At 34.6% G+C, this 14,108-nt stretch overlaps 1 protein-coding gene across 4 annotated transcripts in view; it reads left to right on the top strand.

Annotated features, from left to right (window-relative positions):
- The window catches only part of si:ch211-191a24.3 (tensin-3), a 55,706-nt gene that overhangs the window by 3,636 nt on the left and 37,962 nt on the right, over window positions 1–14,108 (top strand). For 3 of the 4 annotated variants that reach the window (XM_051874797.1, XM_051874799.1, XM_051874798.1), the window contains exons 2-12: window positions 1,201–1,379; window positions 1,475–1,525; window positions 2,063–2,185; window positions 2,310–2,374; window positions 2,959–3,042; window positions 5,500–5,609; window positions 6,538–6,598; window positions 6,751–6,826; window positions 7,070–7,199; window positions 9,116–9,193; window positions 9,657–9,758. In XM_051874797.1, the coding sequence (XP_051730757.1) occupies window positions 1,230–1,379; window positions 1,475–1,525; window positions 2,063–2,185; window positions 2,310–2,374; window positions 2,959–3,042; window positions 5,500–5,609; window positions 6,538–6,598; window positions 6,751–6,826; window positions 7,070–7,199; window positions 9,116–9,193; window positions 9,657–9,758 (1,030 nt within the window). In that variant the 5' untranslated portion in view covers window positions 1,201–1,229. Of the gene's footprint in view, window positions 1–1,200; window positions 1,380–1,474; window positions 1,526–2,062; window positions 2,186–2,309; window positions 2,375–2,958; window positions 3,043–5,499; window positions 5,610–6,537; window positions 6,599–6,750; window positions 6,827–7,069; window positions 7,200–9,115; window positions 9,194–9,656; window positions 9,759–14,108 lie in introns of those variants that run through there. The other variant, XM_051874800.1, reaches the window with a different exon arrangement.

A 14,108-nucleotide genomic window follows, 5' to 3' on the forward strand; every position in this document is an offset into this window, starting at 1 on the left:
TTAACAAATAGAATTGAGTTAGAATTAATCTAATTAATTCCTTAAATGTCAACCATTTAAAACAAGCAAAATTTAAGTAAAATTTAAACAAAAATATCTGAATATCAGACGTCAAAGTTGAATTAAGAACTCTTTATTTTTTATTGCCAACATTGAAAACACCTGATAACAAGCAGAATCACTGAAGGAAAGAGAACACATGAATTAACAGAGGTTTAGATGTTGATGTTGATTTTATTTAAAATATTTGGTCACCATCATGGTGATCGGTGTTTCATTTTGTTGTTTAGTTTGACTTTTTGCTTTTTATGTCAGTTTGTGCTTTTTGTAATGGTGTTTGCTAATTTTTCTTGTTTTAAATGGTTGATCTTTAAGGAATTAATTTGATTAATTCTAACTCAATTCTTATATGTTGAATTTAATTAATATTGCTTGTAAGCTGTTGCCACAATTCTATTGAGTAGATATAGCGTATTACTTTTTACAGTGCAAAAGATTAACATGACGGCACATGCTAGTCGATGAGTTGAATCAACTCCACAGCAACTACATAAATTTATCCACTAACCATTCAGAAACGTCCAGTTTCATTCTAAAAGTTGTAACTTCTTCCTGAGTCTCTCCTTCAGTGTCGACTCCGGTTTGAACAATGTAAGGCTGAACACCGTTACTGACAATCCTCATTTTGGCTGCGTGAGATTCTCCAGCTTTGTTGTTGTTGAGCAACCGAAGCGCGAGCTGTTAAAGCTCCGCCCTCTTTTGGAAAGCGGGCCAGGAGCAGCAGCTCATTTGCATTTAAAGGGACACACAAAAAACGGTGTGTTTTTGCTCACACCCAAATAGGGGCAAATTTGACAAGCTATAATAAGTGATCTGTGGGGTATTTTGAGCTGAAACTTCACAGACACATTCTGGGGACACCAGAGACTTATATTACATCTTATGAAAAGGGGCATAACAGGTCCCCTTTAAACTTGAAGATTTGTATGTGACTTAAATTATGCACAAAGTTCTGCACGTCCAATTGTAAGTGTCCAAGGGCTTGACAAAGCTCTACTGTTACTGTATTTTGCCTGTAGTTCCAACCAGTGCCGTTCTTCCATGGATCCTTGAGATTTGCTCATCCCTACATGCCAAAACAAATGCTTGTAAAGAGTCCTGCACATTAATGAACTGAAACCAGTCTCGTTTTCTCTGCAGATCTCCTCATATGAGGGAACACTACTGTGATGGCGGAGGGATCTGAATTTGACCTGAACTACATTACGGAGCGCATCATTGGCGTCACATTCCACCAGTCCTGCACAGAGCAGATGTACCAGCACAACCTGCACAGAATCGCGCAGATGCTGCAGTCCAAACATACTGATCAATACATGGTGAGCAGGCAAGAAAAACAAACAAATCACATGACTGTGTCAGAGTGTTACTATTGGGGTCACATGAAACAAAACCTTTATTTTCCTGCATGCAGGTCATCAACTTAGCCGAACACAACGATGATCTCAGCAGGATGAATCACAGGGTAAAGTTAAACTGTGTCATGTGACTGTTACAGATGTGTGATGGAATGTGCACTACCATTCAAAACTTTGAAGTCATTTTTTAATATTTTTGAAAGAAGTCTCTTATGCTCACCAAGGCTGCAATTATTTTTAAAAATACAGTAATATTGTGAAAGATTACAAATTAAAATAAGTTTTCTATTTGAATATATTTTAAAATGTATTCCTGTGATGTCAAAGCTGAATTTTCAGCATCATTACTCCAGTCTTCAGTGTCACATGATCCTTCAGAAATCATATTTGCTGATCAAGAAACATTTCTTATTATCAGTGTTGAAAACGGTGTTGCTGCTTAATATTTTTTTGGAAACTGTGATATATTTTTCAGGATTTTTTGATAGAACAGAAAGTTCAAAAGAACAGAATTTATTTGAATTTATTTTTGATCTTTATTGTCACTTTTGATCAATTTAATGCATCCTTGCTGAATAAAAGTGACCCCAAACCTTTGAAAGGTGGCATATGTATAACTGTTGCCTCACATCTCTGATTGTCAGGTGGTGGATTTGGGCTGGCCGGAGAGTCACGCTCCATCACTCCATCTGCTGTGCTCGCTGTGTAAAAACATGAACAACTGGCTGAGCGCACACCCTGAAAATGTGCTGCTGCTGCACTGCAAAGTGAGATGTGAAGTTATTTGCAGTTTATTCTCGGGTTAAAAGTCCATTATTTGCCTCTGGGACTCCTGTAGTGTGTCCTGTAGGAATGTCACAGTTGGTTAACTTCTTCCTGTCTCTCTCATAGGGCAGCAAAGACAGGGTGGGTGTGGTAATATCCTCTTACATCCAACTATCTAATGTTTCCTCCAGGTACAACTTAACAATTCATATCCTTTGTTACCAAGTCAAAATATCTTTAAAAAGACAATTGCCTTCTCAGATAAGCTGCTTAAAGGGATAGTTCACCACAAAATGACAATTGTTAATATTAGGATTTACTCACCCTCATGTCTTTCCAAACCTGTATGATTTTCTGTATGATTATAAAAAATGGCCACTGGAGCTTTCAAGCTTTGAAAAACACACAAATGCGTCATAAAAAGTAGTCCATATGGATTATGCACTATATTTCAAGTCTTCTGAGTTCATATGCTAGCTTTGTATGAGAAACAGATTTAAGTCATTATTCAATGAAAATATTGACTTCATGAGCAATGTTTTTTTTTAACAATTTTATTTTTCCTGATATTAGTCTTAATATCATTATAGTAATAGCTCCCTTTCGCATCAGTCTAAAAATCTGTATTTGAATATGTAAAAGTGTTGTTAACTGATTTTGAATTGCATTTTGTGGCATGTACTGTATGTTAGTTGATCGCACAAGTAACCAAACAAATATATTTTAAAGGTTTGTACATTAATTTGTGACCTGTTTCAAATTCTCTTGTACCTAGTGAGGAACATGCATTAGATCTGTACTCCATGAAGAAGTTCTGCAGTGATAAAATGGTTAACCTCATGACTCCATCTCAGAAAAGGCAAGACTCATTTGTTTATGCATTAACTTTCTTTTTTTACTGCTACTACTGTATATTGGGGGAAATGATTCATTTAATAATTCACAATTCGCCAAATTATTTTTATCATATAATACCATCAAGTTTGTGGTCAGTAAAAATGTTATTTTATTTTATTTTATTTTATTATTTACTCTGCAAAAGATTTATATTTCAAATAAATGCTGTTCTTTTGATCTTTTTATTCAACAAAGAATCTTGAAAAATATGTATTATGGTTTCTGTAAATATATAAAAAGTCACACAACGGTTTTCAACAATGTAAATAATAATAAGATTTTCTTATTAGAGTGATTGCTCATTATTCTAATTATGAAATTCTAATTTCTAATTATTCAAATCAGGGTAACACTTTATTTTATTGTCCTTGTTACATGTAGTTACTATAGTAATTACTATAAATTGTGCATAATTACATGCAACTAACCTTACCAACGCCCTAATCCCATAGTAAGTACATGTAGTTAACTATTATTACTCGGTACTAATTACACTATTATGGACACCTTAAAATAAAGTGTAACCCAAATCATCATATTAGAATGATTTCTGAAGGGTCATGTGACAGTGAAGACTGGAGTAATGATGCTGAAAATTCAGCTTTACGAAAACATAAATTCAAATATAAAACAGTTACTTAAAATTGTAATCATTTTTCTCAATATTACTGTATTTTTTACTTGGTGAGCATATAAGAGGCTTCTTTCAAAAACATTAAAACATTTTACTGACCCCAAACTTTTGAAAGGTAGTATACTGTATGGTCATGTGGAAAATTTTGCACACTTTGCTAGATTAAGAGGGTGACACATGCTTACCAAATGATCCATCTTAACCCATTCTCCCCCTACTTTATATGCATTTTCATTGTGAAGAACTGAAATCTGTTGCTTTACTTCTTAAAACATACTGAGGTGTTGGTCATGCTGTGGCTTTTGATCACTCAACAGTCTGTCATGAGTGAAGGTTTCACTCTGGAGAGCGGTTCAGGGTCACACATGAGAGGAAATCCCCCAGTTGCAGTCTGGATGTCCTGACATTATTCCCACTTCCCTTTTCTGTGAAACATCTTCATTTACATTTTTTATGTAATCTTAAAAGCCACCACCCGTCACCCCTCATGCACGTGCAAACTGAGAAAGTTCTTTCCCTGCTGTTTTGTGTATTATCGTTTTCCTTGCCTTATGCTCTCCCATCTATATTGACTCTAGAAACACTTTTCAGTAAAATGAGTTATTGTAAAGCTTTTGAAATGGCAACATAAATATTCTACTCTGATCTGTTGCTGGAACAACACAAAGAAGCTGTTTTTGGCGACACTGAAAAGAAGCTATTTATTCTCTTTGATAGTGTGGCGCACCCAGAATAGCAGTAAATCAGGGAGGAATGTTAAAGAGATAGTTCACCCAAAAATGAAGATTCTGTCATCATTTACTCGACCTCATGTTGTTCCAAACCTGTTCGAGTTTCTTTCTTCTGTTGAACACGAAAGAAGATTTTTTTGGATTGTTGGTAACCAGACATTTGACGGCACCCATTGACTTTAGTAGTATTTTTTTTTTCCTACTATCGAAGTCAATGGCTACTGTCAACTACCTGGTTACCAACATTCTGCAAAATATCTTATTTTGTGTTTAACAGAAGAAAGAAACTTATACAGGTTTGGAACAACATAAGGGTGAGTAAATGATGACAGAATTTTCATTTTTGGATGAACTATCCCTTTAAGAAATGCGTTTTTTTTTAAGGGATTAGTTCACTTCAGAATTAAAATTTCCTGATAATTTACTCACCCCCATGTCATGCATGATGTTTATATCTTTCTTTCTTCAGTTGAAAATAAATTAAGGTTTTTGAGGAAAACATTCCAGGATTTTTCTCCATATAGTGGACTTCACTGGGGTTCAACGGGTTGAAGGTCCAAATGTCAATTTCAGTGCAGCTTCAAAGAGCTCTACATGATCCCAGACGAGGAATAAGGATCTTATCTAGCCAAACAATCAGTCATTTTCTAACAAAAAAAAAAAGAAATGATATACTTTTTAGCCACAAATGCTCATCTTGCACTAGCTCTGCAAAGTGCCACGCATGACGTAATCACGTTGGAAAGGTCACGCATGACATAGGCGAAGTACTGATCCAGTGTCTACAAAACAAACGTGCAAAGACTAAATCAAACGCCCTTTACAAAAAAAGGTAAAACAACGATGTAATTTTGAAGTGAACTAATCCTTGGTTTAAAATATTCATGCATTCTTTTTCCCCCTAAATTCCATTGTTTTTAAATCCTGATAATAGCCAAGACTGATGCTAAGGTCCAGACTGATGCTTTTTTGCTGTTTTATCTAAAGTTGTGAGGCTTGATTTATTACTGTCTGGTGTCAGTATGAGTGACTGAGGTGTTTGTGGATGGTTCAGGTATGTGCAGGTGTTTGGCAGGCTGCTTACCCACCAGATCCACATAAACCCTTCTCTGCTCTCCATCCACCGCGTTAATATCCATCCCATTCCTGACTTCCACCCTACAGGTGAGAAAAACACCCATATACATCCAGTCATTTAAGTTTTAAGTGAAAATGTTTTTAGTTTCCAAATAATTTCAGTATGTCACCCCATTTAATATCTCAAATATCTATCTTGAACAATAATAGAGATCAAATCAAATGATAGAGATCATACAATAATAGAGATCAAAAAGATTCTTGTTCTTGTCAAATTCTTCTCCTGAGAAAAATATACCTCAATAATCTTAAGAACTAGTTCACCCCAAAATGAAAATTCTATCATCATTTCCTCACCCTCAAGTTGTTCCAAACATGTATGAGAAGATATTTTGAAGAATGTTGATAATCAAACCATTTTGGTGACACTGAGACATTTCAAAAAAGAAAAAAGAAATTCATACATGTTTGGAAAGAAATGAGTAAACGTGTGTAAATGATGAAAGAATTGTAATTTTTGGAAATGAAAGTTGTGTATTAATGCAATTTTTAAACTTTTTTTTTTTTTTTAAATGAACAATAATCAACATATTAATCTACGTTAATGTTTATTTTTTAAATATAGTATTTTAAATATAAAGTATTGTTCTTGTTAATTCATGTTTGTTCATAACAGATTAATTAACTAAGGTTTTTTTTTTTAATTATTTATACAACTTGAAACATTAAAAATGTATTAAAATGTTTATGTAGAAATTAACATTAACCTAGATTAATAAATGGTTTAAAATCAGATTCTTCCAAAACCATTTTATATAAGCTATATGACCTCCACATTAAATTTACAGTGTGTCAACTGTATTTAGTTTAATTCGTTTTCACTGTTATTTCTCCAAGGACGTTGAGTAGAAACATCTGAGACAAAGTTAATACTTAATGACACAACTGAGATCTCTATTAAGTGAACTGTTAAAAAAACGTAATGCAGTTTTTCTCTGGGTTTGTTTGTTTTCAGTGTGTCAGCTGTTTATCAGAGTGTATCAAGGCACGCAGACAGTGTACACATCAGGAGTGCAGTAAGACACTGGATATTACATATAAATACAATATAAAAAAGTAGATTTTGTAAAATGATGGGTGTATTCTGTGTATCATCATGTTTATCCATGTGATTAGCTGCAGTATATTTAGAATATGTGTATATTTAGTGCTTGTGTATGACTCTCAGTCAGGTTGCCGTAGGTCAGACGGACAGTGTGTGTTTTGTTCTGGAGCCCCCACAGATGATCAAAGGTGATGTCATGGTGAGACGTCTCTCTGTCTCTTACACACACACACACACACACACACACACACACACACACACACACACACACACACACACACACAGCCTGTGTAAAGGTTTGGCTATCCTTGTTAGGGCCAAATGTCCTCACTTATATAGGGAAATATTATGATGACAATCAACCAGTGAGGACATTTTAGTTTTTGCACTAATCTTATGAAAACTGCACACTGTATCATCTTCATTTCTTCTTTCTCTGCAGATTGCGTGTTATCATAAAAATGTTCCTGTGAGGACTCATGAGACAGTGTTTCGTGTGCAGTTTCACACCGGCGCTCTGTCTGGAGACCAACTTTCCTTGCAGAAAGAAGACCTTGATCATGCCAACAAAGGTACACAAAGTGTTTTTGGTAAAAAATCATCTCTCACAAAAGTGGCACAAAATGATTTGAAGCTAAAAATCTAAGAAAGTATTTGCATTTGCAAAATAACAAACCAAATTTTATCTTGTGTGTAGCACACATACACCTTTCAAGACAAAACATTACGATTCAAAAGTCAAAATGGTCACCATCTATATTAGGTGCATTGTAATTATTGTGTTTACGTTGTATTGCAAAACACTTTTGCTGCTATTGAGGTGGGATACAGGTAAGGTATGGGACACGTTTGGTGGTATGTTTAAGGTTAAAGGTGGGTTAAAGGGTAAGGGCAGGGTCAACGGTGTAATTATAGATGTAATTACAGTAATTAAATACAGCTGTAATTACATACAGGTATTTTTTAAATAGAAGTACAATGTAAAAACATGTATGTACACAAATAAGTGCATTGCATGAAATGGTTATTTTATATGTTAGTACATGGTAGAAACATAAAGACACTTAATATAAAGTGGGACAGATTAAAAAATAGATACATTGTTCAAATTGATGACTTTTACCGCAAATCTGGTTGACAAATGTTATTGGAAAATGTTCATAGTTAGTTTGAAGTTGACTCTGAGAAAAGCTTTAGCAACAGTATTTTGCAGACGCCATTTGATTTGATATTTTGTATCTAATGTATTCCATACCAGTTGTGGCAAACATATGTTTGTACTTCATCAGGGCTTGACATTAACATTTTTGCTCACCAGTCACTCTGGCTAGTGGTTTTCCAAAGTTATTAGCCACTCAGCTTTTTCACTGGCCATAATTTTGACATTGATACCATGGGAAAAACTGCCATATAGATATTTTTTATTTTTTTATTTTTAATATTATCTCATAATTTGGCAGCCGGGTATATTAGGCTGCTGTCACTTTAAGATCTGACGCACGGATCCATTATACTGTTACACATGCGTTTTCTTTCTGACTGTGTTTATGTAAGTACTCGCCAAGGCCTCCATTTTGGCACTATTTTGTGTGTATTTGACTTTTTAAGCACAATAAGCAGTAAAAATTATCTCAATTTAGTACTGATAAGCAGCTTTATGTGTCAGCACTTTGGGTGTGAGCACAAAATCTGTGGGAATGAGTAAAATTATGCGCAATCCCACAGCGAAATTCAAGCCCTGTTACACCAACAATATTCATCTGGAGCAAATGAAATGAGTTAGTGAGGGGAGGAGGGTTTGTGTGTCGACTCGCTGTCGGAGAGATGAGAGAGAGAAAGAGCAGCTGGTATCGTGTATCTATTCTGAGGAAAATGAGTATTGGAAGAGTTTCAGATCATTCAGTATCGTTATGTATTGAAAAAATCAATATTTTTGACAGCACAACATTGTACAAATACCTTTATAAAAAGACTTCAATTGAAAAATGTATATATTATATATAAAATTCAACCCGCCAAAGCGTCTAGTAGGAGTGACTGCATTACACGCCACTGCTGAAATACAATAATGTTAATGTCAAGCCCTATACTTCATTATTTTGAATGCAGATTGGTGTTTCCTGTTGTGTGAGTGAGTGCGTGACTGAGCATGTGAGCATGCCGAATGTTTTTGGTAAATAATGACAGGCAAGACAAATGGTGGCCCAAGCAGATCTGAGAAACAGACAGACAGCTTAACTCTTTACACAAACACTTCTGTAATTTTGGTCCTTACTCAATGGGAAACCTTACACAGTCAAGACAACTGTAATGTGGATGGACAGAAGCGAAAACAGTCACATGGCTGTGGCCAGTGTGCTTACATGTCACACATACATCAACTATCATTGAACTCATGTGTGTTGATGTTCCCACATTGCTGTGTGGCGTAGTTGTTTCCATCCCTTTCAATCCTTATAGTCATCATTTGCTTTTGTCTCCATTCAAGATCCAAGATTCCCTGAGGACGGTGTGGTGGAGGTGATCTTTTCAGAAATTGCGGAGAGAGATCCATCCCTTGCTTTAGGTATCCTCACATTTCTCTGTAATGGAAGATGTTTTGTAGGTCTTTGTGAATTTGTATTATCCAATATGGCTGGTTTAGGTATTAAATGGAGAGTTCACCCAAAAATGAAAATTAGGTCATCATTTATTCACCCTCAAGTTGTTCCAAACTTGTATGAATTACTTTCTTCTGTTGAACTCAAAAAGAAGATATTTTGAAGAATATGAGTCACCAAGCAGTTGTGGGGCACCCGTGACTTCCATAGTATGGGGAAAAAAATACTGTAGAAGTCAATGGCCGTCAACTGTTTGATTACCAACATTCTTCAAAATATCTTCTTTTGTGTTCAACAGAAGAAAGAAATTCATACAGGTTTGGAACAACTTGAGGTTGAGTAAATGATGACCTAATTTTCATTTTTGGGTGAACTATCCCTTTAACAAATTTAGTTATAAATGATCACACTGTGTTTCTCTATTTCAAGACTGTGGCTCCAGGAGGAACAGTTCAGCCGTTGTCATTGAAAAAGACTCTCTGGATTCACTACAGGATCAATGGGACTTCAGTGAAAATTTTACAGCAGCAGGTAATACTGGACCCCTCAAGTTCTTCATAAGGTCTTGAATAGAACTGTGTGAGTTTTCCAATGCCTGATTCTGATATCTAGACTTCTATCTAAACTTCTATATACATGGGAAAAGCAAGACTTCTTGTCACATATGTTCAAAAGTTTTGGGTCAGTAAGATTTTTTTTTTTTTTTTTTAAGAAATGTATACTTTTATTCAGCAAGGATGAATTAAATTGTTCAAACATGACCGTGAAGACATTTATAGATTTCTATTTCAAATAAATGCCCTTTTGAACTTTCTATTCATCAAAGAATCCTGAAAAAAAAGCATCACAGTTTCCACAAAAATATTAAGCAGCACAACTGTTTTCAACATTGATAATGATCGGAAATGTTTCTTGAGCATCAAATCATCATATTAGAATGATTTCTGAAGGATCATGTGACACTGAAGACTGGAGTAATGATGCTGAAAATTCAGCTTTGATCACAGGAATAAATGATATTTTAAAAATACATTAAAATAGCAAACATTTATTTTTAAATGGTAATTTTCACAATATTACTGTTTTACTGTATTTGTGATGAAATAAATGCAGCCTTGGTGAGCAGAAGAGACTTCTTTCAAAAACATTAAGACCCCAAACTTTTGAAAGGTAGTGTAATTCAGCAAATATATTGAAATATGAAGTGCTTTATGAAGATAAAATGTTTTTGGTAATTTAATTGCTTTGCAGAAATATTGAAACAGTAAAGCAGTTATGAAGCACAAAAGTAAAAAAAAAAAATTCGAAAACATAATTGTTGTAGCCAACAGAACTTTTAAAATGACAACTTTCAGCCTTTTAAATGCCTTCATGATTTACTGTTTTGTTGTACAGATATTAGAATTTTACCCTTGTGACAACTTTCCATGAGACAACTAACCAGTGTATGATATACAGCAAACATGATGTGTGCTAAATTGATCAAATGAAGTTTATTTACACAATAATTCACTCAAACTATTGGTCCGTTTAGAAAAATAACAAGGGGAAAAGTTCTGCTAGTCAGCATAGTGACTATAATTATTAGTCAAAAAGGCCACATATTGGACGATTATCGCTATACAATGATTTGTTGTACACTAAGTTTTTAAATCCATCATGAATCACAGTTGTTTTAACTTTTCTGACACATCATATCTATTTTGTTTTCTGGAGTGTTGTGGAGGCGTGTTTCAAACGGAGTCTGTATATACATACTACAGGCGCACTAAATCTGGCTTTGGATTCACTAATTTGGGACATGTTTTCATTGTACTTCATAGGCCTTTTGTGGGACTTCCTTGGTGAAACCATGGGATTGTGGATATTTATTTTGGAAGAGGAAAACAAAAGCATGAATGCACATGTAAGCAGTGTTTATGTCAGGATGCAAAGAATAGTTTTCCGAGACATGAAGTCTCTGTAATGGTCTAGTAATTGTGAAGTTATGGTCTGCTACAGGAAACATGCTTTAGCTCTAATACCGTTATTAAGTCTGGGCACTGTTCGCTGAGGTTAATTGGAACATACGAGACTGTGCGGGACTGTTCAGGGTGGGTGGAAAAGCTTAACCCCCTATACAATAATAGTAAAATTCTTGTATTTGACCCCAATCTAATCTTGTTTGGTCTGAGGACTCCAGACCATAATGACCTGCCAGTTACCATAGTACCGCCACAGTGCGCCATGCTATTGCCTTTCCCTTGAGGGTTTGTAATTACTGTAAATGTTAACGTTGCTGCACTAAATGAACTGTAGTAATAGAGAGCTGCTCAAAGTATATGATGTTTTGTCCAGAAGAGCGAGTCAGAATATCAAAGCAGTGGGATGGAGCTCAGACATAACAGACCCAAATGACTTGTGTTATTCAAGGGCCAGCATGTTGGGTATGGGCTAAAATTTACTGCCAGTTTTTAATTTAAGTTGTCTTCTAGACAAAGAGAAATAAGGCAGAGAAGAAAATAATATGTTGTGATATATAATTGACAGCAAGCATAATGGTATTGGATCATTCTATGTAATAATAAGGTGATATATAAAATAATTATTTTTAAAAAATATATATATACTTAATGTGTTTATAAATTTTACAGGATAAATTAATAATCTTAATAGATATAATTATGCCTTCTGAAAGGAAACAGATTTAACATTAACAGGGTTGATAATTGTACATTTCAATTTGATATTGACCGTTCGTAAAGACCCGCCCCCTTTAGTTACTGTTGCTTTGTCCCACAAGCCATGCCGCTCTCACGCCACACATCATGTTGTCATGCAGCAAAAAATACATCGTGGAGCAAAGAGGACACAACACGTCGACAGACAAGACAGAACAGGTTACTTTTGATATGAAACAAAGTCTCAAATTTAGTAATTTTTAAAGAAATTTAAACAATAAATACCGTTTTTCTTTAATGTGTCGCGACAGATCGCTGTAGCGCCTCGGTTCAAGCTGCTCGTGAACCGATCATGTCTTCCTACTAGTTAATTTATAGCATCAAATAAACATAAATGAACATCAGAAGGAATGTTGTTTCAACCGCGAAAAGACGTCAGTTCACACAATTTTTTAGGTTCAAGCAAAGACTATAGAATAACACAAGATGCGTCACTCGTATTGTTTTGAATAGGAGAAAGTACAACGCGCAATATGGCGGAATAAGTCCCGCCTTCTAAATAAGAGCCAATCGATGATTGGTAAAGTCATCGTGTCACTGCAGCGACCGTTAGATGCATTAGCTCAAACCAGCCTGAAAAATGCCATTTTTTGTCATGATTCTAGCATTTAGAAACAAAATTTATGAAGATTTCATTGGTGATTTTAAATATGAAATTTAATTGAAAGCTTGGCGAACAGCTTTGGAGAATTTGATGTTTCCCCATTCAAAGAGATAGGAGCTGCACTTGCATGCCCAAGAGGCGTTTCTAAGATGGCCGCCGAGTGAAATGACTTGTCTTAAAAGGACTTTGGTTCAAGTCCACCGACGTTGATCATCTGACTCTCCTGACTGCTTTGTCGGACATAACAGCGAATTCGGCATTATGATTGGTTAGATCGCCTGTCAGTCAAACTCCCGGCAAAGGGTCAATTACAAGCTCAAGATTGTGAATCTACAGTGTGCTTTTTAGAAAGCTATTTCTAAATTGATATTTTTTACAAATATCCACTTTTCAGTTATCAGATGGTTACTATATAAAATCATGATACGTTTTATTGTATTGCAAAACGTAATATATATAATAAAATTGTTCTGGAAGACTTAATGTCTTGGAGAGATGATAATTTTATTGGCAGTATTATTTTATGGCATTATAACAAAGTTTTTGTTATTTTGGGCATAGTTTGTTACTTTAAATTGGAAAAGCTTTATGATAACAGGGTTGATACAATTTGAAATAAGCTTTTATTTTAGTATAAATCATTTACTTCACAAGGCAACAATGTCAATGATATTTATTTTGAAGGTAGATAAAGTTGCTAAGACGTAAACACCAGTTTACCAAGCATGTAAAAAATGAAAGTTGCCTTGAAAAAAAAGAAAAAAAAAAAAGAAAAAAAAAGCAGTATTTAGGGAACTATATGATAAACTACTGTTCAAAAGTTAGGGGTCTCTAAAACGTTTTAATGTTTTTGAAAAACACTAAAACAGTTAATAATTTTGTAAAATATTATTACAATTTAAAATAATTGTTTTCCATTTTAATATATTTAAAATGTAATTTATTCCTGTGATCAAAGCTGAATTTTCAACATCATTACTCCAGTCTTCAGTGTCACATGATCCTTCAGAAATCATTCTAATATGATGATTTGGTGCTCAAGAAACATTTCTGATAATAATCATTTGAAAAACTAAGGAGCCCCGCACATGACATGCAGAAAAAAATAGTAGGCTAAATCGTGTGCACGATTTACTAATTCATTCCCTCAATTTGCTAAATTGTACGCACGATTTATAAATTGAGGGAATTAATTAGTTAATCATGCGCAAAATTTTGTAAATCAAGGGAACGAATTACTAAATCGTGCGCACGATTAACTTTTTTCCTTGCATGTCATGTGCAGGAAAACAGTTGTGCTGCTTAATATTTGTGTGAAAACATAATGCATTTTTTTCAGAAGTTCAAAGTTAAACAACGTTTATTTAAAATAGAAATCTTCTGTAACATTTTGTTGCATTTATTGCCATTTATTATTCATCCTTGCTTTTCTTAAAAAAAAAAATCTCACTGACCCAAAACCTTTGAACAGTACTGTATAGAGTAACATAACAAAATTAGAGGTGGCTGGCACATCTTACCCCACCTTCCCCATTACACAATATTGAGTTTTGCAGA

This window comes from Ctenopharyngodon idella, chromosome 20 (genome assembly GCF_019924925.1).
Source record: "Ctenopharyngodon idella isolate HZGC_01 chromosome 20, HZGC01, whole genome shotgun sequence".
NCBI lineage: Eukaryota > Metazoa > Chordata > Actinopteri > Cypriniformes > Xenocyprididae > Ctenopharyngodon > Ctenopharyngodon idella.